Source organism: Dermacentor albipictus, chromosome 10 (genome assembly GCF_038994185.2).
Source record: "Dermacentor albipictus isolate Rhodes 1998 colony chromosome 10, USDA_Dalb.pri_finalv2, whole genome shotgun sequence".
Classification (NCBI taxonomy): domain Eukaryota; kingdom Metazoa; phylum Arthropoda; class Arachnida; order Ixodida; family Ixodidae; genus Dermacentor; species Dermacentor albipictus.
The window spans coordinates 12,319,049-12,344,737 of record NC_091830.1 but is presented as its reverse complement, the minus strand read 5'-3'; the positions used below and the strand labels follow the sequence as shown (position 1 = coordinate 12,344,737).

The 25,689-nt window shown below is 45.5% G+C and overlaps 1 protein-coding gene across 3 annotated transcripts in view; it reads left to right on the top strand.

The window, feature by feature from the left end:
* Positions 1-20,837, top strand: part of LOC139050399 (WD repeat-containing protein 26) — a 38,209-nt gene extending 17,372 nt beyond the window's left edge. Inside the window, exons 7-16 of one of the 3 annotated variants that reach the window (XM_070526706.1) lie at positions 926-1,140; positions 6,820-6,930; positions 8,041-8,181; positions 8,389-8,508; positions 11,149-11,294; positions 14,796-14,874; positions 16,157-16,286; positions 16,988-17,194; positions 18,680-18,701; positions 19,477-20,837. In XM_070526706.1, the coding sequence (XP_070382807.1) occupies positions 926-1,140; positions 6,820-6,930; positions 8,041-8,181; positions 8,389-8,508; positions 11,149-11,294; positions 14,796-14,874; positions 16,157-16,286; positions 16,988-17,194; positions 18,680-18,701; positions 19,477-19,480 (1,175 nt within the window). In that variant the 3' untranslated portion in view covers positions 19,481-20,837. The remainder of the gene's footprint in view (positions 1-925; positions 1,141-6,819; positions 6,931-8,040; positions 8,182-8,388; positions 8,509-11,148; positions 11,295-14,795; positions 14,875-16,156; positions 16,287-16,987; positions 17,195-18,679; positions 18,702-19,476) is intronic. The other 2 variants (XM_070526704.1, XM_070526705.1) reach the window with 2 other exon arrangements.
* Positions 20,838-25,689: the final 4,852 nt, after the last annotated feature.

Here is a 25,689-nt window from a genome sequence, read left to right as displayed (position 1 = left end):
GTCACCGATATTCTGGGATAACTTTGTGCTCGTTCAAGCTACACCTGCAGAATACTTTCTGTGGTACTGAAGGAGAAGCTACTGGGGCAGAGCCTGCCTCGGCAAATGTTTCACTACGCCAAGTAGTCCAGCAGAGTCTGACAGCACTTTTCGGAGTCAGTTTCTAGGAGCATGTACAGACTCGGCGTGGTTTGCTACTTGTGATGGTTTTGAATTTGCCAAACGTGGAGTAGTGTAGCGTGGAAATAAAATTCAAAATTACTGAGGGAGCAGCGTATTTTATCTTATGTTAAGATAAGCGCTGCAGTAAAAAGACAGTCTGTGTTTCTCGTAACTCATGTCAACTGCAGTGAAATGTAGCATTGGCCGAATTGGTTATGAGTGAGTAGTGTATATACTGTTGAAGCAATCTTGGCAAAGTTGCAGGGCTGGTAAGTGTCTAATTTTCTTATTAGCAGCCTTTAAATATCACCTAGGCAGATGACCTGTGCACCTGGTGGTTGGTGGATATGACGCAAGTCCCAACATGTCGCCTCCAAGATATTTCAGCGCACTGTGGCAAGCCACAGGCAGTGGCTTATCTCCAAGTTCGTGTCGAGGAGCCGTTCATTCTTAGTCGCATGTCACCTTTGTTGGGGGATAATGGGGCAGCATTTTATTTTTAGTTTCAGTATCGGAAATGTCTGCATTTGCGAGCCTTTCGTCACGTATCCACTCTTATTTCAAACAAGGCTTTTTAATGTAGGATGCGCTTGGCTTAAATGCGATTGAGAGCGTGGGACTATTTTCCAGGGGGCGCTGTTGCATATGCACTTTGCCTCCGTAGCTTTGTCTCCGACGCCACAGAAAGTTGTCTGCCAGTCCAGCCCGCCAGCTGCAGACTTGCGTGCCTGTCTCGCCTCAAAAGTCCTTTCCCGTGCGGGTGTGTGCGCAGGTTTTCTGCCGGCGAACGTGATGCTCCCTCCCCGGCGCCTGCGGGCGCTGTTGGGCCAGGCGGTGGAGCTGCAGCGGGACCGCTGCACGTACCACAACGAGCCCACGCACCTTCGCAGCGACCCGTCCTTCATCTTGGACGACAACTGCTGCCTCCTCACCGACCACGTCTGCTCCCGGGAGCAGTTTCCCTGCCGCACCATTCAGGTAACGGAAGGCGTGGGCACGGCGGCCATTTGAGAGGCCAGCTGCATTGAAATTTCACTTTGCCCAAGCTGTCTGTAAGCGAGTACTCTCGAAGCAATCTTGGTGCAAAGCTGCAGGGCTGGTAATAAGTAGACCTTTTACGTGATTGTGAGGCTAGCTTCCCTGCGAGGAAGTTTGCCCAGCTCGTGGTGGCATGTTCATTTTTTGCAAACAGCGTGTACAAGCTGAGTTTGCTTGTATTGTCAAATGAAAAATGTAGATGCGGCTCAAGTGATGAAACCCCGAGCAAGAGACAAGACCCAGTATGTGCAGCTAGCACTTCGCCTTCATTTGCATGATGACCGGTGCTGCCATCTTTTGGGCACTGTAAAGCACTGTAAGCGCACTTGGAAATGAGAAAAAAAGTCTACGGTGGTCATGTGACAGCCTTTAGCAATAGCTCTCAAGCACAATAGAAGCCAACTTTGAAGGCCATACTTTTGCATAGTGCAAGCACCAGAAGTGATTTCAAGAGCCAAAAGTGCATTATGGCAGTCATGTTTTGAACACCACCTTTTGTCGAATTGTTTTAGTTGGCAGCCTTTAAATATCACCTTAGCAAACAAACCCTTGTGTGAAGCCCCCATTTGAGGCTCCTCAAACACAATCTGCTGAACTGAGATGAGAAGCTGGTGGTCAATGTAAATTACACAGAAGAAATTACACAGTAGAAGAAAGCATACTACAACATGTAGAAACCAGAATAATGAAGCGGGTAGACGAACGGCTGCAAGCACATGAAGCGAAGATTCTTGACCTTGTGGAACGACGCCTTCAAGTCTTCGAGGAAACCCTCACTACAAAACTTCTCGCATCAGTAGACAGGACCATACAGACAGTGATAACAAAAATCATGGAAAAGGTAGAGCCACTAACCCGTACGGTCACCACACTCGACACCAAACTGGATGGCTTCATGGCACAACAGCACAACTTCATGACCTATGCTTACAAGAATTTCGTTACTCATGAACATCTGGCGGAGCAGTTAGGAACCAAACGAAAAGGACGAAGGACAGTACGAGGGGAATCCGCGGAGGATTCTAGCTCGACAACGCCAAACCACCTACTCCAGGTGGAGGATAACCACCAACATGGCGGCTCCCAAACGTAGACATACCGAGCCGCTTCCCACCCTCCGCATTTGGCACTGGAATTGTAGATCCTATAGACCCCGCTTGGCCAACCTGCAAGAATATCTCAAAGCAAACAATCCTGACATAATCGCGCTACAGGAAACCAACACCATGAAAGTAAAGCTCCCCGGCTACAACACTATGGCACAGACTGCCCGCACCGCAATTCTTGTCAAGAAGACACTAACCGCACAGCCTCACGAAATTGAAGACACTGAAATCGAACACACCATAGTGGAGGTGTTGCCGACTCGCAAGAATCAACAGAGCCTATACCTGGCCAATCTCTACAGCCCGCCGCGGGAGCAGCTACTCCACTACGACCACTTCGTCCGGGACCTTCGCAAGAACGTAAACGGCAACCGGCTTGTTGTAGTAGGGGACTTTAACGCCCCACACGCGGCCTGGGGCTACCCCAATACCACCAAGAAAGGGGCACGGGTTCACGATGCCGCACAGCAGCACGGTCTTGCGTTATGGAATGACCTGCTCCAACCCACCCGAGTGGGCAACAGCGTGTCCCGGGACACCAATCCTGATCTCACGTTCACTCGAGACGTGCGAAAGGCCACGTGGACCCGACTCCCGGACACGCTAGGGAGCGATCACCACATAATTCAAATCGAGGTTGAACAATCTCACCGCGCGCACAAGACAGGAAAGGCGCGACTCACTGACTGGAATGCGTATAGGAATGAGCTTGACAACGATTCGGACATCGAAGACGTTGAATCTTGGCTAAACGGTATCGTAGGTGCGGCTGACGGCCACACCAGGACGATTCAACTAGACGAGGACAACCCGGCGGTCGATAACCACCTACTGCACTTATGGGAGGCTCGGCGATCGCTCCTCAAACGATGGCGACGCCAAAAGCTCAACCGCAAGCTCCAGCGCCGAATTGCCCTATTAAGCATGCAGGCACAGGAGTACGCTGAACAGCTAGCGAGTCAGAACTGGCGATCCTTCTGCGACCAACTTCAAGGAACCCTCAGCACAAAGAAGACTTGGCATATACTTCGATCCCTGGTCGACGACACCCACACCAAAACCCAACAAAGACATACAATTCACCGACTCATCCACAACTATGGCGGCACAGAGGATCAGCTACTCCAAGAACTTCAGATGAAGCTACACGGCTCAGCTAACCCGCAAACCACTGCCACCAACCTTTCCACCCCCAGGGACTACCAAGGAGCGCCGAACGAAGAGCTAGATCGGCCTTTCACACAGGCAGAGTTGCAGGCGGCCCTCTCTAGGATAACACGCAATACGAGCCCGGGCAAAGACAGAGTAACCAACAAGCACCTTCGACAGCTACCCCCTCGGGCGTTGACGGCTCTCCTTCGGTATTATAACGACTGCTGGATTAAGGGCGAACTACCAACAGCCTGGAAACACTCGGAGGTAACCATGGTACCCAAGCCTAACAAACCCATCTCCATCGCGAACCTCCGCCCCATCTCCCTTACGTCCTGCGCCGGGAAACTGTTTGAACACATGGTCAACGAGCGGCTCACCACACATCTCGAGGGAAACGATCGCTATCCGCACACCATGTTCGGCTTCCGCCAGATGCTCTCCACGCAGGACGTCCTCTTCCAGCTAAAGGAAGATATTCTTGACCATTTGAGCAAACACAGCAAGTCTTCCATTCTAGCGCTAGACGTAAAGGGCGCCTTTGATAACGTGAGCCATGAAGCCATTCTCCGTAATCTAGAAGATATCGGCTGCGGTGCCAAAACATACGCCTACATGCGCGCTTTCCTCACCAACCGTACGGCCACAGTGGGGATTGCCAACCTCCGAAGCAAGTCATTTCACCTGCCTAACAGGGGTACGCCACAAGGTTCGGTAATCTCGCCACTCCTCTTCAACGTGGCCCTCCTCAACCTCCCCCGCCTCCTAGACACCGTCCCAGGGATATCCCATGCTCTATATGCAGATGATATCACACTGTGGACGAGAGGCGCGAGCACGGGCGAACAGGAGACCCGTCTTCAGGAGGCGGTCAACATCATCGAACGGTACCTCAACACCTGCGGCCTCCACTGTGCCCCAGATAAATCCGAGCTGTTAGTACTCGGGGCACGCACCCGGGGCCGGCCTCCAAGCCACGACGCTCCGGACCCGCAAGTCCTTCTTCAGGGAGTCCCGATACCGAAGGTCGACTCACTTCGAGTCCTCGGAGTCCATATACACAAGGACGGGTCCGGCTCCGCCACCCTCCCCAGGCTACACAACACCGTGGCACAGCTTACTCATCTGATACGACGGGTGGCCAATCGCCGCAATGGACTCAAAGAGCACGAAACTTTGCAAATGGTACAAGCCCTCCTTTACAGCCGCATTACATACGGAACTCCTTACCTCAACCTGAAGACGGCCGAGAAACAAAAGCTAAACCTTCTAATACGAAAGGCCACGAAGCTCGCCCTAGGACTACCGACAACCGCCTCCACTGACCGATTGCTTCGCATGGGAGTTCACAACTCCTGGGAAGAACTCGCGGAAGCGCACCTCATCAACCAGATCGAGAGACTCAAGCTCACAACCACAGGCCGAGCAGTCCTCCGACGCACAGGATACGTAACCAACATAGAACACGATGGCGAACGTAAGGAAAAGATCACATCGAAGCTGCGAGAATGTTTACAAGTTCTTCAGATCCCTCGGAACATGCATCCAGAACACCATCGGGGCAGACGGCTCGCCAGGGTAAACGCCATCAGACACAAGCACCGTAACGACCCGCAGGCTCGCTACGTGGACGCAGCCAAGTATCCGGGCCGAAACGCCTTCGCCATCAGCGTCACAGACTACAGGGGGACGACACTGGCGTTGGCGACAATTCTCGCCAAACGCGCGGACACAGCTGAGGAGGCCGCTATAGCACTCGCCACCCATACAAGCGAGGATGCCATAGTGGTCTTCACCGACTCTCAAACAGCGGCACGCAACTACATGAAAGGCAGGGTCTCCACCAAAGCGATCAACTTACTGAAACGTGGCGATACTCCTCCCCCCTACACCTGCATCATGTGGGTTCCGGGACACGAGGGACTCGAGGGGAATGAAGCGGCACACACCGCGGCCCGCGCAAGCGTCAACCGGGCTTCCCCGCACGGTATTCTAGAAAGGTCCCACCCACACAAATCAGCGGAGGAAACGGAAACAATACCGTTAACGTACCAAGCACTACTACAACACTATCGGCTTGGACGCAGGGTGTACCCTCCACCCCATCCCCAACTAACAAGAAACGAAGGCACCGACTACAGGCGACTCCAGAGCAATACCTTTACCCACGGAATCTTGCTGCATCATTTCCACCCGACGCTACACAGCTACACCTGTCCACACTGCAACGTGCCTGACACCTTGGCGCACCTCCTCCTGCAATGCAAGAACACCCGGACAAGCATCACAGCGACACAACTAATAGCAGCAGACGCAGATCCAAACCTCCTCGCTGAAACGTGGGAGGCTGCGATCTCCAAGTCGGACCTGGTCGACCAGCGCGAACTAGTCGCCCGGGCCCGGAGGGCGATCCAAGCCAGAGGGTTCCTGGAATAAGGGACCCTCCCACGTACCTCGACTGACAAGTCACGACTTCAAATAAAAGTTTCATTCTCTCTCTCTCGGAACACAGCCTCCGAGACATTCGGTGTGTTGTGTGCACCTCCTGCTCTCTGAGGTCATGCTGGATCATTAAATTTCAGGTTCCGCATCATTTCCAAGGAGTAGTAATGGTAGCGATCTTTTCTTTAGTTTCAGTATAAAAAAATGTCTACTTTTGCGGGCTTTTTCTTGAAGCATCCACTTGTAAAGGTGACATTTTGCACAGAGGCCTACTCAGTATCAACATAATTTAACACTAGGTGTATTATGCTTTTCGAAATTGTGTTGCGGAGTGTGTTTAACGATTACCACTTCGGAACTATTTCTTGCGCGAAAATGTGAGCCACTGTTAGAATGTTTACTTCAGCAGTCTTCACACAGAGTTTTCAGAATACCATTGAACTGTCGTATCCTGTTTCCTCTGAAAATCTCCTTTCATTTGCCATTTTCTCCTACTTGTGTACTTCTTGGCTTAGGATAAGTGCTTAGAGGTTCTGAGACGTCTACTATATTGTACTAGACACTGACGATGTACTAGGCACAGTGATAACCTTCTGGAACTTGCCCTTCAGGATACTCCCATTAGAGGGTGCCTCAAGCATCAAGGCAGCCAGTTGTGGTTAATTCAAAGCTTGAAAACCAGATGGTTATTTCTTTGGCTTTTGCTCATGAATGTAGAAATGGGTATGTGTAGACGAAAGCGTTTTATGGTAATGGAGAGCTTTACGGGATATCCAACTTGTATAACATTGTAAAAAGTTTGTTTTGCTGCTTTTTTTTAATGAAAGCACAGGACCCTATTTGCAGTTGAAAGATTTAAAACAAGCAGACAAAAAAAAATTAATTATTTTGTCCGAACTGCTCTTGGCGTGCTGTGCAGATTCTCAATGACCACTGTGATGAGGTGTGGTACTGCCGATTCTCCCATTCCGGTGAACTTCTCGCCACGGGATCCAAGGACTCCACTGTCAAGATCTGGGAGGTCAATCCGGTGAGTTCATAGCACACCCACTACTCTGGTTTGACTGTGTAGATCGGCAAGCTGGCTGAGCTCAAGCCGGCCAATCACAAATTGCAAGAAATGTCACTTAGAAGGCGTCACTTTCCCACTTGTCGGTCACAGCTTATGCATTACGGTTAGGGTCGTATAAAAAAAACGTCATTGTATTGTATTATAAGATGAAATAAAATGCAACTTATTCAGTTCTGTTTCATTTTTAGAAGAAACTAGTGGAAATTACCCTTGGCAAAAACACGGGCAGTCGAAAGGTTTGGTTTTCACTCGACTCTGCGCCGTCCACGCTTCTGCGTTTCAGCAGTTTCATTATCGCGTAGTGCTATGCTGATTTTGCTGGCTCGCGCAACTTGCACAAACTGCAAGTAGCAGAGATTTCAACTTCCATGTGATGTTGCGGGATGCCCGAAGGGTCTACTCCACTTGACCCAAAATGCAGCTGCAGCACCGAATCCACTGCTCTGTCTTGGCTCGGTGCCACCGTCTGTCCGGCGCCGTTTTACTCACCAACGGCAGCAAAAAGTGGTGGTGGCATATGCAATGTCACCACTCCCCCGTTAGGGTGGTGGGAGATTTGAATTTCGAAAAAGGTATTCGGGTCCTTGAGATGAAATTTTCTCCTAAAATAAGTCCTTTCTTGACACGAAACAAGAGTTGTTAGGTTTCTGGAATAGTATTTAAACAGTCCATGTCAACTTATCATCTGGCTTTAGTGTCCCTTTAAGAGTGTACCATATTGTACCTGGCCTTGAAATCTTATTCATGAGCACATAGTGTATTTTATTATTGTGTTTGTGCAAAAAGGGTCGGGATTAGAGCTACCATTTCGAGACCTGTGTTATGCAGCAGGTGTCTTCTTGAGTGCTGCCGTTTATTGAAACCCTCGTAATGGCTAGAAGCGTGGCTTTATAGTGCAACAAAAGGCAGGTTTTAAGCAACATGATGTGCACATCGCCATGTCTGCGGTCACCTTGTTGTCAATCCGTCCTTTGTTACACTGCGAAGCGGTGCATCTGATATTCCACGAACTAGTAGTCCCCATCAACACTAGCGTGTTGTCTTCCTCTCTCACCCATGTGCGTGCAGACGACGCTGACTCTCTCCCTGAAGCGAACATTGGAAGGCCATCCATACGGTGCTTCCTATGCCGCCTGGAGTCCCGACGACACAATGCTGCTGGTTTGTGGGCCCGAGGACGGTGCGGATGTGTGGCTGTGGAACGTTCAGGTGGGTGCCTTCTGCTTTGCCCTGTTGACGGGGTGACCAGTTCCACTGCTGCGTTGAACTACGCTTTGCTTTGTTTCACCAGTTGAACGTTGCAGCAACTGCACGCCACTATTTATTACAACACGGGGACGGCCTGACACCCTCGGAGCATGAGGCTGTCATTTCTGAAAAGCGGAGGTTTGTGGAACTCTACTTTTTTTTTTTCAGTCGGGCGAGCTGCGAGTGAAGATGACCAACCAACCTGAAGACAGCATCACGTCATGCGCGTGGCACCGCGACGGAAAGAAGTTTGTCTCGGGCGGTATCCGTGGACAGTTTTACCAATGTGTGAGTGGCACCTCTTTGGTATACGCTGGCATGTTTGCCAACGAAAAGAAGCTATGTAGGATAATTTTTCTCACCTCAGTTTTTTTTCTTTATTAGCATTGACACGAATGCAATCACTTGTAGGGCCAATAGCGAAAGACTAGCGATTGTCCAATCTGGAGATGAAACAAGCGAGCTCTGCCACTGCAACAGTGCAGTTATAAACACCTGTTGGTCATTAACTACATATAAGTCATTGGCAAGACGAGTTTGTACAGTTTTGGAAGACTAACTGTGATACAACCATTGTGTAATGTGAAGTCTGTAAAAACAGACGTGACAAACAGATCTAGTACAAGCTGACTACAGCAAATGAAGCCCTGAAGGGGCAGCTTGGTTCTGAAAGCAATCTTTTTAAAAATTTTTCAACCACTCTTAATGAAATAATGCATACTTGTCTAGCTTTTCATGCTGATTTCAAATATTTTGATTTTTGTGGAGGCTAATTATTTCTCAAGATACAAATCGCATGCCATTGTTTCAGGCCTGTATTGTCAGAAAACGGCAAAATTGAAATTTAGCTTTAATGTGTGGGCCAATAACTCAAAAGGCAGAGAATGCAATCATGCAAGCATTTTTTTTTAAGTGGTCAATATAGTGCTGCTATGATAAATTGAACTACACTTTTTTGATGTAGAAACAAAGTGGCAAGAAGTAGTCAAATAATTAAATGTTGCCAGCATTTGATGATCTGCTAGCATTATTCCACTTATCATAGACACAACTTTCACTGAAAAAACAAATAAACATATTTATTCTGCCTTCTCCGGGTGCCAATATACGAGGCAGGCAGTGAAAAAAAATTCATTATGACAAAATTGAAATTGGCTCCGATTCACCACAGAGGCATGCTGCATGGTCGAACGCCTGTATAGCAAAGTGGCTGGGGTCTCTGAAATTATTTGTTATACAGGTCACTTTGTTGCAAAGGTCGTGAACTGCACTGCTAACAGTCGCACCGGGACATAATTATTCCTTCATCGTATAGGTCATTTAATTTAGAGGCGTTCATTGTAGAGGCATTTGACTATAAGTTGGGTCCATGAAGTGAGAAACTTTACAGATTAATGCGAAATGAATTGTACATATTGAAAATGACTCAAATATGACTCAAATGATTCAAAAATATCTGTTCTTGCAATTTTTGGTCTTCTAAGGGTATCATTTACCTCCCTAAAGCAAACTAAGCCAACTTGGAGGTGCTCTTTAGTCTCTTGTGGATCCTTTATAGACGAGTGTTGCTCACAGGCTACACACCAAAAGAAAATTTTATTTTTTCTTTGCCGAGTTTTGGTATTGAGCATCAAGTTTCTGGCTAGATGTCCTTAGCCAACATGGAATGACAGGCAGAAAGTGTCATTTGTTGGTTTAGAGCAGGAACGAAGGACGAGGAAGACGAAGTTTACGGCTGCACTGCTATCACACACAATGTAAAGCAAATAAAATGTGCACCTATGGCTTACACATGGCAAGTGCTGCCTGTACAAATTCCTAACGAAGCCATAGGTGGATTGGGGTGAAGCCTGCTTCCAGTTTTTTGCTTGGTGTTTCGCCCACTATTGCTGAGAAAGTTTCCACCCAATATTTTTTCTGTTCGTTGATTATGCTTATTCACCATGTGTTTTGCAACTTTTAGATAGAAAACTAAAAGAATTTTCGGGTATTTCTATGTTTCGTCAATAAAGGGTCAAGTAGGTACAAGGGGAGCAAGTTTCCGCACTGTGTCATGGTGACTTCAATGTACCATAACATACTGCTATGCTTATACATATTGCATCTTTGAAACCCAGCTGTGATTCCTGTCTCTTAACCTACGATGGCTTGTTTGATTCTATGTATTGTTTTGATTTCTCACCAAAAGCCTTGCAGGGGCTATTTTTATACCTGGACAATCAAATACAGATGTTACAAACCTGGATGAGGTGAATGATATTCTATATCGAGCACGCAAAGCTTAGTGACTGATACTCGTGTAAAGTAACTTTCTTGTAACAAACTAGATACTGTACGTATGGAACTCGGGGTGTCCACTGCCCAGGTGGATGTGTTGTGCCAGTACTGTAAAAGCGTTGAGAGAAGTAGACTGGGGCAGCTGTACACAATTATGTGCATTTAGAATGTTTAGAATGCCATTTTTATTGATTCTGAGGAACACGTTAGGACATGGGCAAAACATAAAACCTTGCTACGCCTTGTTCAGTTTTCATTAAGCGGGTAGTACCTTCCTGGCTTCTTTTCTCCATTGGATATAACAAATCCGTGCTAATGAATGCATCGCAAAAGTTCATTTAAGTTTGTTATGGGCGAGTTTGGCATGTTGTACTACCTGACGTGTTACCATTATTGCACAAAACCTGGTTACAATCGGGTTTGTCTGTATCTAGCACTTTCTCAATTTTCAGAGTGCTGCCCCAACAGAGTACTGCTAATAAACCATTAACTTCGCGTCTTCCTTCATTCTTTCATTTTCATTCAAATCATACGCCTCTCGTACGACAAGCCTCTCGTACGACAAGCTTTTCGTACGACAAGCCTCTGGTACAACAAGCCTCTCGTACGACAAGAGTTTATTGAGTGCTGCGTCTGTCGCCTGTGGTGCAGGACCTGGACGGCAACGTCCTGGACTCGTGGGAAGGTGTTCGGGTACAGGGCCTGCACTGCCGCAAGGACGGGCGCACGGTGTTGGCCGCCGACTCCCACCACCGAATCCGGGGATACGTCTTTGATGATCTCACCGATTTCAATGTGTACGCACGCACTTCTTCCTTCTCCACTGCAGCATGCTGCACATTGAGTTAGCTGCGTTAAGAATTTCTTATTGTTAAACTGTAGGAAGAATCGGCGCGCTGTGCTGGCATTGTACACATATGAGTTCAGGGAAGTGGGGTTCTCGGATTGGCACCTTTCTCGTGGTGCTAGGACACCTTTAAGAGATGTCTGGCGAGCAGCATTCCGTTAGGTGCAACGGTTGAGTCTCTGCTAAAACGTGTTAAGTACAGTCGCCGACCGATTTTCCGGACTCCGAAAATTCGGACATGCCCGATTATTCGGTCAGCTTCGCGGCACCGCCATTCTCCCCATAGACCATAATGTATAACAACTGCCGAAAGTTCGGACACCTTGCGACCTCTCGTCTGATTTTTCGGACACTCCTTGAGCCAACTCGGTCGAGAGCACCATGCACCGACTCTGACCGGTGCATGGTTCGACTTGCTGCACGCCAATTTTGATTTGAACGGAGCTTCCTTGCTGCCCCACGAAGTGGCGCTACTGGAAATTCCCGCTCATCATCATCGTTTCTGCTTGGTTCGATAGAGTGGCTCTGCAGCAGTTCCGGTTTCAGCTTAGTAAGCCATGTCAAGACAATCCAGCAGCTGATTTGTTTCTTCGCGCACGACGCTGCAAGCATGCCGCGTTTTTTCGCTTGTGTGACTGGTGTCGGCACGGTGGTGTTTGCTTTGTGTGCTGTGTCGAGGTTTCGGTGATCCAACGCGGCATACGGAAACATCTCGTCAAGTGTCTAATGGCGCCGACAGTGGCCGCGCAGACTGCGCTGCGGAATGCCGGCAAGCGGGTACCGGGAGGCCTAAGATTTGTCGCCTTCCGATGTGCTCCCTACCGACGCGGAAAATGTTCTGCCGAGACTTGCGCAGTGGTTGCATTGCGATTCCGGACACCGTCTCATTGACAGTTTCACAGGTGCTGACACTGCTGTACTGGCATGCGCAGAACTCTACGACGGCGAGATCATTCGTCAGGTTTCTGCTGCACTGCCGGACGATGACCGAGTCGGAAGTTGACGCACCATGTGCTACGCTGCCGTCGCATGCGGAGCGTGTACAAGCAGTGACTGTGCTTTCAGCCGCCTATAGTGACCGTACGACCCTCTCCGAGATTCAGGCTTATCTGATTGCGCGTAAACGGAACAGCGTGCAACGGCGCATTCGCGATTTCTTCAAGCCTACTGCCGAGCCCGAATAAGTGCGTGGAAATAAAGGATTTCTTTTTTTTTTTTCATAATCTGCTTTTTCGGACACCTGTTTATTCGGACATTTCCGCAGTCCCCGTGAGGTCCGAATAAACGGTCGGCGACTGTACCTTTTTCTTTACTGTTGTTATGTAAAACACTGCTTACTAAGACATAAGAACTTGTGCTTGGCTCTGCAATCACATAAAACACGGAACAGTCCCATAGGGCCGCTAAGGCTAGAGGAAAAAAACCACGAGGTCGGCACTTTCGGTGCATCGGTTTCAGTCGTATGTTTCAATGTTATTTCGCTTGCTTGTACCATGTGAGAATACCGTATTTACTCGCATAATGATCGCACTCGCGTGATGATCGCACCCCTAAAATTTGTAGTCAAAATTCGATTTTTTTTTATTTCCCGCGTAATGATCGCACCCCGAACTTGCCGCAGCGATATGTCTTGTGCTAAGTCTAGCGAATAATGATCGCGCTTACCACCTGTCGAATGCTACGCGAACGACTCTTCAAGACAAGCCAAGCGGCCTGCACGCACTAAACATTCTTAAGTAGATGCCTCATTTCATTACTTTCATCACTTTCCGCACTTCCATGACAAAATGAGGTACAACCAAACTTGCCTTTATTATGGGTTGGCTTTATAATGGCTGATGTCAACAAAAACAATAAAGGCGCATTTCGATTATTTTCATCTGCTTTTGCACTCGTGAGCACGCAACAAATCGCGCGCGGCAATGATAGTAGCCACGTTTACTCTGATACGTTAAAAGTGTACCCTATTCATACGCCGACGCTTGTAACACAGCTAAGATATTCGCCCACCCTTAGCGGAAAGTAGTGAATACAGATGCCGCAGTTTCCGCAGCATGCCCGTCATGTGTTTCTGTCACTGGCAGCTAAGCGCGCCCACCTATTTCTGTCCCCTCAAAGTGGACATGGCTACGTTATTGCCGCAAACTTGCCGATATTAACGATATTATTCATCACTAATACGGAAGAAACTGTTTCAATGCACGCAATGTACTCACGAGAAGAAAAAAAAAAATCGCGTTCGGCGCGTTCGGCTCGCTCCGCTAGCCGCCATTTTTGTTTTGGTGTCCCGCACCCGCAATCTCGCATCCCGCAGCAAACGCGGACGAAAAAAAATTTTTTTTTTTCCCGGGAAATTTAACCCGCGTAATGATCGCACCCCTGAATTTGCTTCAATTTTTCTGACAAAAAAAGTGCGATCATTATGCGAGTAAATACGGTAAACTTCATTGAAAAATGTAGTGCGAGTGAACCAAAGCTTTTCTATCCAGATTTCATTCCAAGAAAGCTTCGTTAGTTTAGCCACGTTTTAGCCGAGCCATGTTTGAGACAAGCCGGACGCACCCGTGTCCTGACATTCCCACTGCGGCACAGTGCCCATTGGAAAACTCACTTAGACGGTGTCGCCAGACAGATCTCTCCCTCTAAGTAAGATTCTGAGAAAGAGCTCTCTGGCTGCGTTATTCTACAAAATGCCTCGCTGCAAGTCGATGCGGCATGGTGTGCCCACTGAGTTGGGCAGTGGTTATGTTAGATTATCAACAAATTACTTTTCTACTTAGTGGCTGACTTGCAGATGTTAAAAGTATTGTTTTTCATTCAAATATAGCAACTGCGAGGATAATATACTTGAACTGAGCTTGCTTTGAGGAACACAGTAGGGTGTCATCCTATTGGTCTTGCTGTTTTAATGCTGTTGCTTTCAATTTCCGAACTAAACAAAGTGTGCATCATTTCGAATCGCTGCCCTTTCCGCATAGTTTGATTGCAATAAAAGGTAACCCCTCCAAGTGCCAACAAGTTTGTACATTGAAGATGGATGTTCGCATTTCTTCCGTCTTCAGAATCATTAAAATCAAACTGCAGTAGAACTGATTAGGAGTTTTGAAGTATTTGGCGCGTTATTTTCTAGGTTACAAAATCTGGACTCCGTGCATTAATTCTCTGAAGGGGCATCACATATGAGGGCACCAACTATTTAATGTCTGGAATACTTGAAAAGCAGCTAGGTGGCCAGTTGAAGAATGTGCTGGATGTAAACTGTTCTTAAAAAACAATGGCAAAAGTGAGCCTCTACATGTGTCAAGTTATTGGCATCCACAGCAAACACTCCAAGCACCTGTCTTCAAACTCCTTTCACTAAACCAATTATTCACATTTGCAGCCAAGGTGTGACCAGAAGTGTGTCAAGATGTGTGCGACAAGTGTGCTTACTGGCTCCTATCTTGTGCAGGGTCCAGGAGGAACATCCCATTATATCATTTACGGTTGACGACACGGGGCGGCTTGCTTTGCTCAACCTTTCCTCACAGGTGAGCATGGCAGGGGCATGGGACGGTTGGTTTGATGTTCCGCGATAAATTCCTCCTCTGTCGGCAGTTTGCAAGCAAGAAGTGCGGTGTAGCGAGGGAGACTGGAGGAGGGCCACGACATTGGTTGACAAACTATTACCAAGATTTTCTTTTTTTTTTTTTGAACTTAGAGTAGTGGGACCAATATGGTTGTTCTAACAATCGGTGTCGACACTGCAGAAGCTCTTGCAAGACTACTTTTATTTCGTGAAGTACGTTTGCTCGAATAAGCACAGTGGGTTGCTTATTGGCACGCGCATGACGAGCTGAAAGATGACGGCGAATGCACTGTGTAGCGAATTCATGCAGTCATCAGTTGCACGCACGCATGAACTGGGCCCTCCGTGCGGATTTTGGCTCGAAATTTTAATTTGAAATATTTCACTTTTAAGTTGTTCCCGCCAACAGTGACTGCCATTTTGGCATGGCATGTGTGATGTCACGAGTTGCGGGTTTGTTGATTGCAGGGTCATCTGCTCCGAAAATTGTAAACTGTGTGTGCTGTGCCAAAAAAGTGCATTGCTGGCAAGAGTGCCGCCGATGCATTGTGCCTTCCAGTTCTTTAATTCGCGCGTTCAGAACAGGGCAAATTATAGATACCAGAAGTACATGTTGCTGGGCTAGTCGATTCATATTGCTGAGTAGACCATAAATTTGAGGGCTATGACACGAACAAGGAAGGACGGAAGGAAACAAAGGGAGCGCTCTCTTTGTTCCCTTCCTTCCTTCCTTGTTTGCGTCATAGCCCTCAAATTTATGGTCTACTCGGCAAATTGTAGGTAGCCTGTATGAACAATCTCGGGCTGATCCCCAATGGCCGAGATGCATAACCACACAGAATGCAACTTGCAACATCGCAGTTAGTATTGTCAGGCTGCTGTGCGATTCAAGTGTGATAAAAGTAACTAACTTGTGAATTGTGTGAATGCACTCAAATTTTGCCATCTTGCTGTGGGATGCATAGGGGTTAGCGTGCAATGCACTATCCAAGTTTAAAAATTTGGGGTCAAGGTCCCTCGAAGTAACATTTATTATGGTAATTTCGTTTCTGCAGCACTTCCAAGCATTTAAACGTTTGTCTCGGGGGCAAGATTTCTTTGGCTTCAATCTCAAGAGCGCTCTGCATTGCTGCAAACTGAATCGGAGCACGATATGAACCACTCAAGTGTACTACAAGAGGGGTCTTTGTCCTGCACTGGACGGGAAATAGGTTCGCCGTGGAGAAATGCTCCCTCCTGCGCAGGGTGTACACATGTGGGACCTGGACGACAAGGTGCTGGTGCGGAAATTCCAGGGTGTCACGCAGGGTTACTACACCATCCGGTCGTGCTTTGGCGGCGTCAATCAGACTTTTGTTGCCAGCGGGAGTGAAGGTACGTGGACCGTGGCCAGTCTCCAGTTTGTTGCTGTTAGTGTATCTGCATGACGGATGGCTCCGTGGATTACTGTTCCGCTGACAGTAAATCTGCAGTTCATCCGGCTGTGAAGAGCATCCACATGGAAGTTGAGGCTAGCAGACAACGGAGCTAGAAAAAAAATATTACTACTCCATACTTCGCATTTTATGCAAATTCTCATGGAAGACTTGTTTGAGAGTAGCGTGAAGGTGGAAGTTGCGAGGAAAGGACAGTTGAATGCGACTGCTGTTGTTTTGTTCGAATTGGAAAATGATGAATAGTTGCTTCTTTGAAAATGGTCTTCTTGGCCTAAGGACAGTACTTGTTGCCAGACTTTCAAAGCAACTTAGGCTAAATCCGTGGTATTCGATCACCGAAATTCAGATAATTAGCACGTCATTGTCCAAATGTGCGCATCACAGATGAGGTGCTACCAACAGCACTCCATGATGTGTAGTTGTGCGATGTGTCATCTGGCATGGGCGTCTGGCACGGGCAGCGGGCATAACGAACCACTGACATGACAGTTGCTCTTCACGGTTTTGTTGTGTTTAGTGCGCGCGTGAAAGTGAAAGCGTAATGAAAAGATACTGTTCCTGTGACATAGCCTTGTTGTCTCGCACTTTTTGACAGAGTGCATGATCACGTCCTTTCCTCCCCGTGTCCTCCGCATGCAGACAACAAGGTGTACATCTGGCACGTCAAGTGGGAGAAGCCAATCGCCGTGCTGCAGGGCCACTCGCGGTCAGTGAACTGCGTCAGCTGGAACCCGGCCTGCCCGTCGATGCTGGTCAGCGTCTCGGACGACTGCACTATCCGCGTCTGGGGCCCCGCAGCTGCCGTACCCACCAACCTGCCCAACGCGTCGCCCAGCTCCCAGTCGGGTTGGCATCCATTTGTTTTACACCTTCTTGTGTTGTAATTGGAACTAGGGTTGCCAACTGTCGAGCGGACAGAGTCTGCACAGGAACGGGGGAGGGGGGGGGGATGGCGATGATCGACTCAGCTAGTACCTGAGGTAGTCTGTACGTGCAACAATGTTGGACAAGTTTTCTTAGTCGTACCATCGTGTGGTTTACAACAACAAAGGTGCAGCAGTGGCCTGCTTAACATGGCTGGTGCCATGACAAAAACGAAGCCGCCTTTATTTATTTGTTTGTCAGAGTACCCACCCAGGGCCTTCAATAGGCATTACAGTGGAGGTGAATTGCATAAAATAAAGAAAATAAAATATGAACTTGATAAAGGCAACTGTGAACTTCTTTCTTCCTTCTCCTCTTTTAATCCCCTTTCCCCCTTTCCCAGTGCCACAAGATGATGATGTCTTTACTATTACATCTTGCAGCTGTTGTATGAACACATCATTTGAAGTTATTTTTACAAAATCACTTGGTAGCCGATCGCAGACTTTAGTTGTACAGGCCAGACTCCAGACATCAGATGCATTGTCACAAACATTATGTTTGTGACAATGCAACCGAAGACAGAAGAATGTGCAATCGAGCTGTGAGGAATTATAAAAAGGAAAGGTGGTTTATTGATTGTTACTCGGCAGGAAAAAAAGAAAGCTAAAGTCGGGACATTTGGTTGTCCCAACTGAGTCAAAGCGAGGCTCGAGACATTCACTCAAAAGTCGGAACTGTCCTGCTAAATTCTGGAAAGTTTGCAGCCTTACCTTTAACGGTGCCTCAGATGACCGCATCACTCAGGCATGAAGGAGTACCGACTTACATTTTCTAATTTCCATAAATCTTACCGTACACTTCTTACCCATAAAAGGATAACACTTTGCATGTTTGAAGGTTGGGGAACCGTAAGATATGTTTCAAATTTGATGCTACAGTTAGTCTCGAAATGTTAGCCCCGGTGTTATCCGCATTTTTGTGAGGTCATGACACGGAGCAACCTTTGCTGACGTGTTGCAAGATGGTTAAGTAGACTAATGTTGCTAAAAGAAACAAGTGAATGCTACAGACATTCACTGCAACTGCACTAGCTCTTCAATGCTGCAGCCACAGTTGCTAGCCAATTACATCACGAGGCCATGACGCATCCACTTCCTAAGTACAAAAACTGAAACTGGCTCGTAGGAACGAGTATTACGGTAAATTATTTAGGGCACTCTGGCCCTTTCCAGTGTTTCTTCTACTATTTAGAAAGTTTAGAACTTCATTGAATAGAAAAATATGGGTCGAAAATTCACGTCAATATTCCCTTGAGACCTGTAGAAGAGCAGATTTTCTCGCATCATGTCAATTCTCATTACCGATCCTATGCAGCAAACCCAAGAATCCCATTGTTTGCTCATATTTCATGGTCATTCATATTGCCAGAGCAGCAAAGTGTTGAATGTCAATACTTTTTTTCAGTAATGATTCCACTGAGTATACCGTAAGTATGACAGTATTTTTCTTTTTATGCGCATAGTTTTCTTCTCTGTAATTGGTCGTGCATTGTAGACACTGGCAGTTCGCAAGGGGAAGTGGGCGTTATAGCATTTGCATGCCACTTACCTAAGAGAATGTGGCATATCCCACCACAACTTTCAGCTTGCCGATGACAAGTTGTCACTTCCTTTCTGGCCAATCGCCCTGTGTTCCAATTTAAGAGAGTTCCTAATTTTCTTTGTGACCTCGAATCCTTAAGACATTATGGTCAAGAATTTTCTCAGGTGAAAGCACAAGTCTGAGCCTCTTTGATGTCTGAGCAATGTGCCTGTGTTGTTGCTTTATCTCGAGGAGGAATGCTTACTGGGGATGCAAAGCGATCATTATATTGACTTTCAAAAGTGTCAATATATTTTTTTGAGGCTATCGATAGTGCTGTTGATAGTATTACAATAGATTGCTATGAAACTATTTTATAGTGTAAAAAAGCTATAGTATGGCTGTCAATAGTATTTTGGTGGTAGGACTATTGTGAACTGCCAGATCACACCAACCAGAACACCAAATTAGTATTCTAGCGCTCATTATAGCTCAATTACATTGAAGCCCTGAAAAATGCATTTTATCGACAGTCTACCTAGTGCTTTAGATCAAGTGCTTTGTCTTCGGTTGGAAGTCGCGTTGCCTTGAAAACGAATTCAAAGCTGCGATGAGCTATTTCATTTCACAAACTTTAACCTGGTTTACTAACAAGACATAAATTTTTTTCTTTTGTGCAGGTGAGATGGGTGAAGGGTCTCCCTACTCCAACGGCAGCAGCAATGGTGTCTGTGACGGCGATGGAAACTCGGTCGTCTAGCGCCACGCCACCTTTTCTTATCTTCTAAGGGACTTTAATCAATCCATGTTTCATAGCATTGTGCGGAGAGGGAGAAAGAGAAATGGAGTGTGAGAAAAGGCTGTCTGGATTGCGCTGTCGCACAATGTGTCGACGGTTACGCCCATGCGCTTTGTCAGCCAGGTGCAAGTGTGCTGGGGATCGCCGAAGACATCCAACCCGCAGATCGCCGACAAGTGCGCCGAGGGGTGACGGCATGCGCGTGCTCTCTGTTTCTGGCTCGACTCGGCTCCGAAGTTGTCCTGGCAGCGGAATGCGCACTCGATGTCTGTCGCTTAATATGCACGCGGCTTTAGTTTTGAGGCTCGACCCGGCTGCAGATGTCTAGGCTCTTAGATGTCTGGGAAGTGTTGCCGAGCTTGGCAGACGACGTCGGGTGTGCTGTTAGAGGCCCGGTCGGCTGGTTGCATAACGTTGGCTAGTGAATGCCGTACGTGTGACTTCGAAGGCTCGTCTTTTCTTTTTTTTTTTTCTTTTCTCCTGCAAGGTTTTGCACGTGGAGAGAGTAAGAGAGTTCTGTTCGATGTGTTGCAAAACCGATTTTTAAAATTTCGTGGTCAATTTGCGATTGCGCATGCCGTGTGCTTCATATTGGAAATTGCTGTTCACAACTTATGTCGCGCGCTCGTGTTGGGGGTGCACTTTAAACCGTCAGTTGTTAAAACTGAAAATTTTTTTATTGGCTGGCAGTACAGTTTTCGTCAATGTCATTGTACGTTCTCAACGTGTGTAGATGGCTGTCGCACGCCGTAAGGTAGACTCGTACCTTGCGGAGGTGTATTCAGTGTTGTGATATTGCACTGAAAACCCGCACTGCCACTGCTTTTACATGCTGTAACCTTTTGCTGTATGGAGCAATGGTTGAGCATGTTTGACAGTTCTTAAAAAAAAAAAGAACTATGCCTAAATCTGAGCAACTAGATTTGAAACGTTGAAAATTATAACAGTGCCCATCTGGGCATCGTATGTTGCATTGGTACGTCTGGCTTTAACGTTTGTCGTTCCTGGTCAGATGGGCGTATTAATGTACGAGACTTGATGTTGCAAAGAACGCACTGAAACAGCTGTTTACGGGCTATAGAGTGCTCAGACGTGTAGCGGATTGCATGAATGTACGAGTTTTGACCTTCGTCATATAGGAACCGGCAGCGAAATACACATCGCAATGAGCAGTGTAGTTACGATGGGGACTCCCAAAGGATTTAAGGCTGTTTTTGAGCAAATAAAGTGTTGGAGATGGAACTGCATGCATTTTTTTTTTTCTCGCTTGGTGGCGTTAATGAGGTTTGAAACGAGGTAGTTTTCTCTAGCGTAGGAAGCTCAGTCTGCAGTTTATATTGAAAGTGACCTGTGTGCCGCGTACAACAATGTAAATACCGACCGCACGAGTGTTTTGAGAGCATGAATGCCTCGATCACCTGGAAAACACACAGGGGAAAGAAATTACACTGTGACCCAAGATGCAAGTCTCGACATGGAGGGACCCTTAAGAGAAAAAAAAAATTGTGTGCATGACTTAGACTTGAATACAGGAAATGTAACAAATTAGAATTCCTTCTTTCTGTGTGTGTGTGTGTGCGTTAAGTGCGTATGTTGTGAGTGTGCTGTAATAACATTTCCAGCATTAACCTTTTTTTTCCCCGCTCCCGCTGTTGCCAACCCAGTAGAACACGCATATTCTCTAGAGAGCAGATATGGGGGCAAAAAAGGAATTTTTTTTTTAAAGTTCACAGCTTTTGTTTAAGCTTTTGACATTGCGTTCTCACATGGTCACCTAACCTTGAGTAAAAGCCTTTCGAAAGTTGAGCACTTCTTTTTAAAAAATTTTTTAGCATTTTGCCCTGAACATGTAGTGGTGGTCATGTTGATGATTATAGCCAAACTTTGCCCGTTGCCCCCTTTCACTTGTTTGTTTGCCGTGTTGTGCTGTTTCTGCTGTTGCTTTTGTTGTTAAACGGTGTCCTGCTTGCCACCATTAATGAAATACAGTCGAACTTCAACATAACGAAGACAGATATAACTAAGTAAATATATTAAGCATGTAGCGAATACATGCTTATAACAAATATTGGACATAATGAAGGTATTTTCATGCTGGATGGAACTTTGTTGTACTGAGGCTTGGCTGTTACACCAATGCATCACCTTCTCAAGCTTGGCTTGCGCACTTTTGCATGCACAAACAAGTGATAATTGGTTTAGCCACACCTGGCTATCAGATAATTTTTTTTCTTGAAAGGACAGGTACCTTTGCAATTGGTGTGTACAGTTTGCTCGCAGTAATTCAAACTCGTCAGGAGTGCAACAACTTGTGTTCTGTTTGAGGCTAAAAACTGAGCTGTTTGGTTGCTTAGCTTATATAATCTTGACATATTCGTAGTACAGATAACAAACGGGGAACAAGAAGCAAACAGGATACAGTTGTGAACGTAAACTGGTGAAAATGTACTGCTGGGATACTAGTTGGTTTGTCATGGCTGCAAACGGTGCCAGGGAACATGAAGGACAAGCGAGGCCAAGGACAAGCAGGGATTTACAGTAGTCTCGGTCTTCTTGCTTGTTCTCCGTGTTCTGTGGTTCCATTTGCAAACGTAGACTGGTTCGCTGCACGAACTGTTCACTGCACTGTGACAACGGCCTTGGCCACAAAATCAAAAGATTTCAAACCACTTGTGGCTTGCGCTTGATGTGTGGCTGCTGGTATTTAAAAAAAAAAAAAGAATGTGGATGAACAATAGAAGAGACGTGCAAACAACTTCTCAACTTTTGACTTTTTGACTACTTTTGACTGCAGGAACTATTAGTCTTAATTTTTCTGGTTATATTGCAATGACACATGTTGCTTCAAAACACTAGCAATAATGCTGGGCTCAGCAGAACCATCAGAACTCGGTACATTTCTCTCAAGAAAGTCATTTGACGCACGAAAAAGAATTTTGCTTTATTTTGCAGAGCCTTGAAATAAATGTGCACACAGACCAGTGAAAACAGTGAAAAGATGTTTATCGGGCAGCAGCTCTTGTATGTTTTGAAATGGTTACCACGTCTGTCAACAAGAAATTTTGAGACAGCTGCAGCCACGACCCATACCTTGATTATCCAATGGTATTAATTTTTCAAAGTGCTTTAGAAGCCTGCTCCGATGCTGTTTGACTGGGAAAGATAGAATTTTCCACAAAAAGTGTAGTTTGTATTCAAAACAATCCAAGAGCGTGTTGAGGAGGTATTGGGCCAAGAAACTAGCTACGATTCCTCTAATTTCCATAATTCTTTTAATTAACTGTGATAACAGGTTGAGTTATTGCGAGTTCTCTGTATGTCACTTATTTCACTGCAATAGCCGGCAAACACGTGCCTGTCAGCTTTGTGTACGTTTTTGTCGACGAGTCCCCGATTTGGACCATTTTTTTTTGTCTGCCTGCTTGATTATTGCCAGCTCTCTGTGAGAGCAGATAATCAAATTTGACTGCTGATTTTCTCGTTTGTGCAAATATATTTTAATGCTTTTAGAAGAAAAAAAAAGAAAAGAAACGAATATGTTGTGTGTTGTCTTGCTTGCCTTTTCCCACACTTACATGCTCAATAAAGCTCATCATCACCGTGATGTGCAAAAATGAATTAAGAGGAAGCTTTAGCTTGGGACCAGAGCAAAAATTCACAAAGATGAAATGCAGAAATACCCTTGTGCAATAACTGCAAAACCGATTCGGATGAAACATGTTGCGTTTAAAAGAGAGAGCTTAATTCTGCGGACTCTAGGAAGCACAATATTGATTTGGGGCAGTTTGGTTTTTAACAAGAGAGGTTGAGAAATGTTGTTTTAGAGGAAGTTTAAGCACAGTGTTTTTCGAATCCGTAACTCTGTACGAAAAACATTAGTACTACTGTAAGCTACATGTGCTGCAGCATTTCGAGCGGACAAATGCGACACAATGAGTTTAGGTTGACATGAGACGGTTACAATGCCTGCAGGGCATTTGAACATGTCAAACTTGCAAATTCCTAGTAGTGGTATATTGCAGGGCACTGATTAAAATCCATCAATTTTATTCACATTAGGTGTCTCTCAACTGGGGCAACCTAAATTGTTATCTTGTCACGCTTACATTGTCTTGCCATGTGACGGTCACTGTCATTTCACCAGATTTGCTGACAGTTGCTTAATAACAATCACATTATTGACTCTGTGTTCAACAGTGCTTGGTTTCTTCGGCCATCGCTACAATGGGAAAGTATTATTTCAGAGTTATATTTGTAAACTTGAAACTTATATTTTATATATATATATATATATATATATATATATATACTAGGCAAAGAGGGATTCTTCAGGCTACCTTTCAAATGTAAAGAACTTGAGTGGTGCTACAAGGTAAACAGAACAAGTATTTAATTTCGACAGTTTCGGTCGGTGGACCGATCTTCATCAGGGTTTATATATATATATATATATATATATATATATATATATATATATATATATATATATATATATATATATATATATATATATATATATCTTTCCAATTATCTTTGTTGAAATTTTGACAACCTTAACCCATTTGTAATGCCCAAAAACAGTTCCATGTCAACAGCAATTGGAACAAGTTGTGGACATTTTTTTCTGACCACAGAGAGTACATGTATATGTAAAAAAAAGTTTTTTTTTTAGTTATAACTTAGTTACTGCATGAATTATTAATTGGTTTGTTAAGCTATCCACTGCTGAAAAGTTACCGCATCATATCATTAGCACAACTATTGGCTTTGCATTAATCATGCTTCAAATGGCATTTTGAGGCATCAAACTTGGGCATTGTAGGGAAATATCTACTACATACAGTCAGTAGATTTTAAGTTTTTCTTTTTAAGTGCAACAAATCTTGTCAAATTTGGTGCGGCAGATGCTGAAAAATATTTATCCAGTCCCGTGAACTTGGAAGCTCCCGCAGTTTAGCTTCCTTATGAAGATGACACTTTTATTATAGTCGAAGGTTAAAAGAACAGTATACCTATTACCATATTGACATTATTTCTAACCAGGTCCCGTCTTGACTATTCCAGAGAGAAGATTGCAAGTCTAATCACACTTGATTTGCACCATTGCCAGTTAGTCACCGCAACATTTTAAAAAAGAAGAAGAAAGGTGTGTGTATATTTGTTGTAAAGAACAACTAAATGTTTAACAACTCGCTGGAGCTAAAACAGGGTGTCTACCAAGTTGACATTTCCGAATTCCCCCCCCGAGTTTACCAGGTTTTCCCCGAGTGCCTTTGCAATATTCCCCGAGTGACACAGTACTGTTTCATGTCAACACTGGTTCACACCATGTTGCCAGATACTGTCGCTCTAGTAAGCATGCTAAAAAATAAAGAATAAAAATAACGACTTAATTTAGTTTGAATAATAAAGCATACATTTTATACAACAAGAAATCGGAAGGGAAGTGTTAAAATGCACAGCGAGTAAAATACCTTTGAAAAAAAATATGGTAAGACACATTGAAAATTGAGTCTAACATTCTCAAATATGAATAAAAAGGAGCTGCATACAGAAAGAAATAGTTTGGAACATCCCTTTCAGTCGCGAATTATGATCAACTGTTAGTACATGTGGAGCTGCATACAGAAAGAAATAGTTTGGAACATCCCTTTCAGTCGCGAATTATGATCAACTGTTAGTACATGTGTGAAACATAGATGGTGCTTGAGACTCCACTGAAAGCAAATCAGGGTAGTAGAATGACTCTTTGAGCATTTTGTGAAGAGTCGTCATAATTAGAGTAGCTAAATATTTGAATATTGCAAAGTGAGTTGTGCTACATTTCTTCCTAAAAAGGATTAAATCCCCAGCTCAAATTACATTCACAAGCTATTCATTGGCGTCGAGCATTTCAAGAAAGAACAAAAAAATATTTGGAGGTTTCTACCAACATGCCCCACATCAAACGTCACGAAAAATGCGGTTGTGCCTTCACCAAAGTGATGTCGAAACGGTGGCGGTGGTGGCTTTGATTAATGCCGTGTTGGACCTGCGGTCACGAAAAAAATGTTCTGAAAATCGTACGGCAAAGTGTTTTTGCGTCCAAAATTTC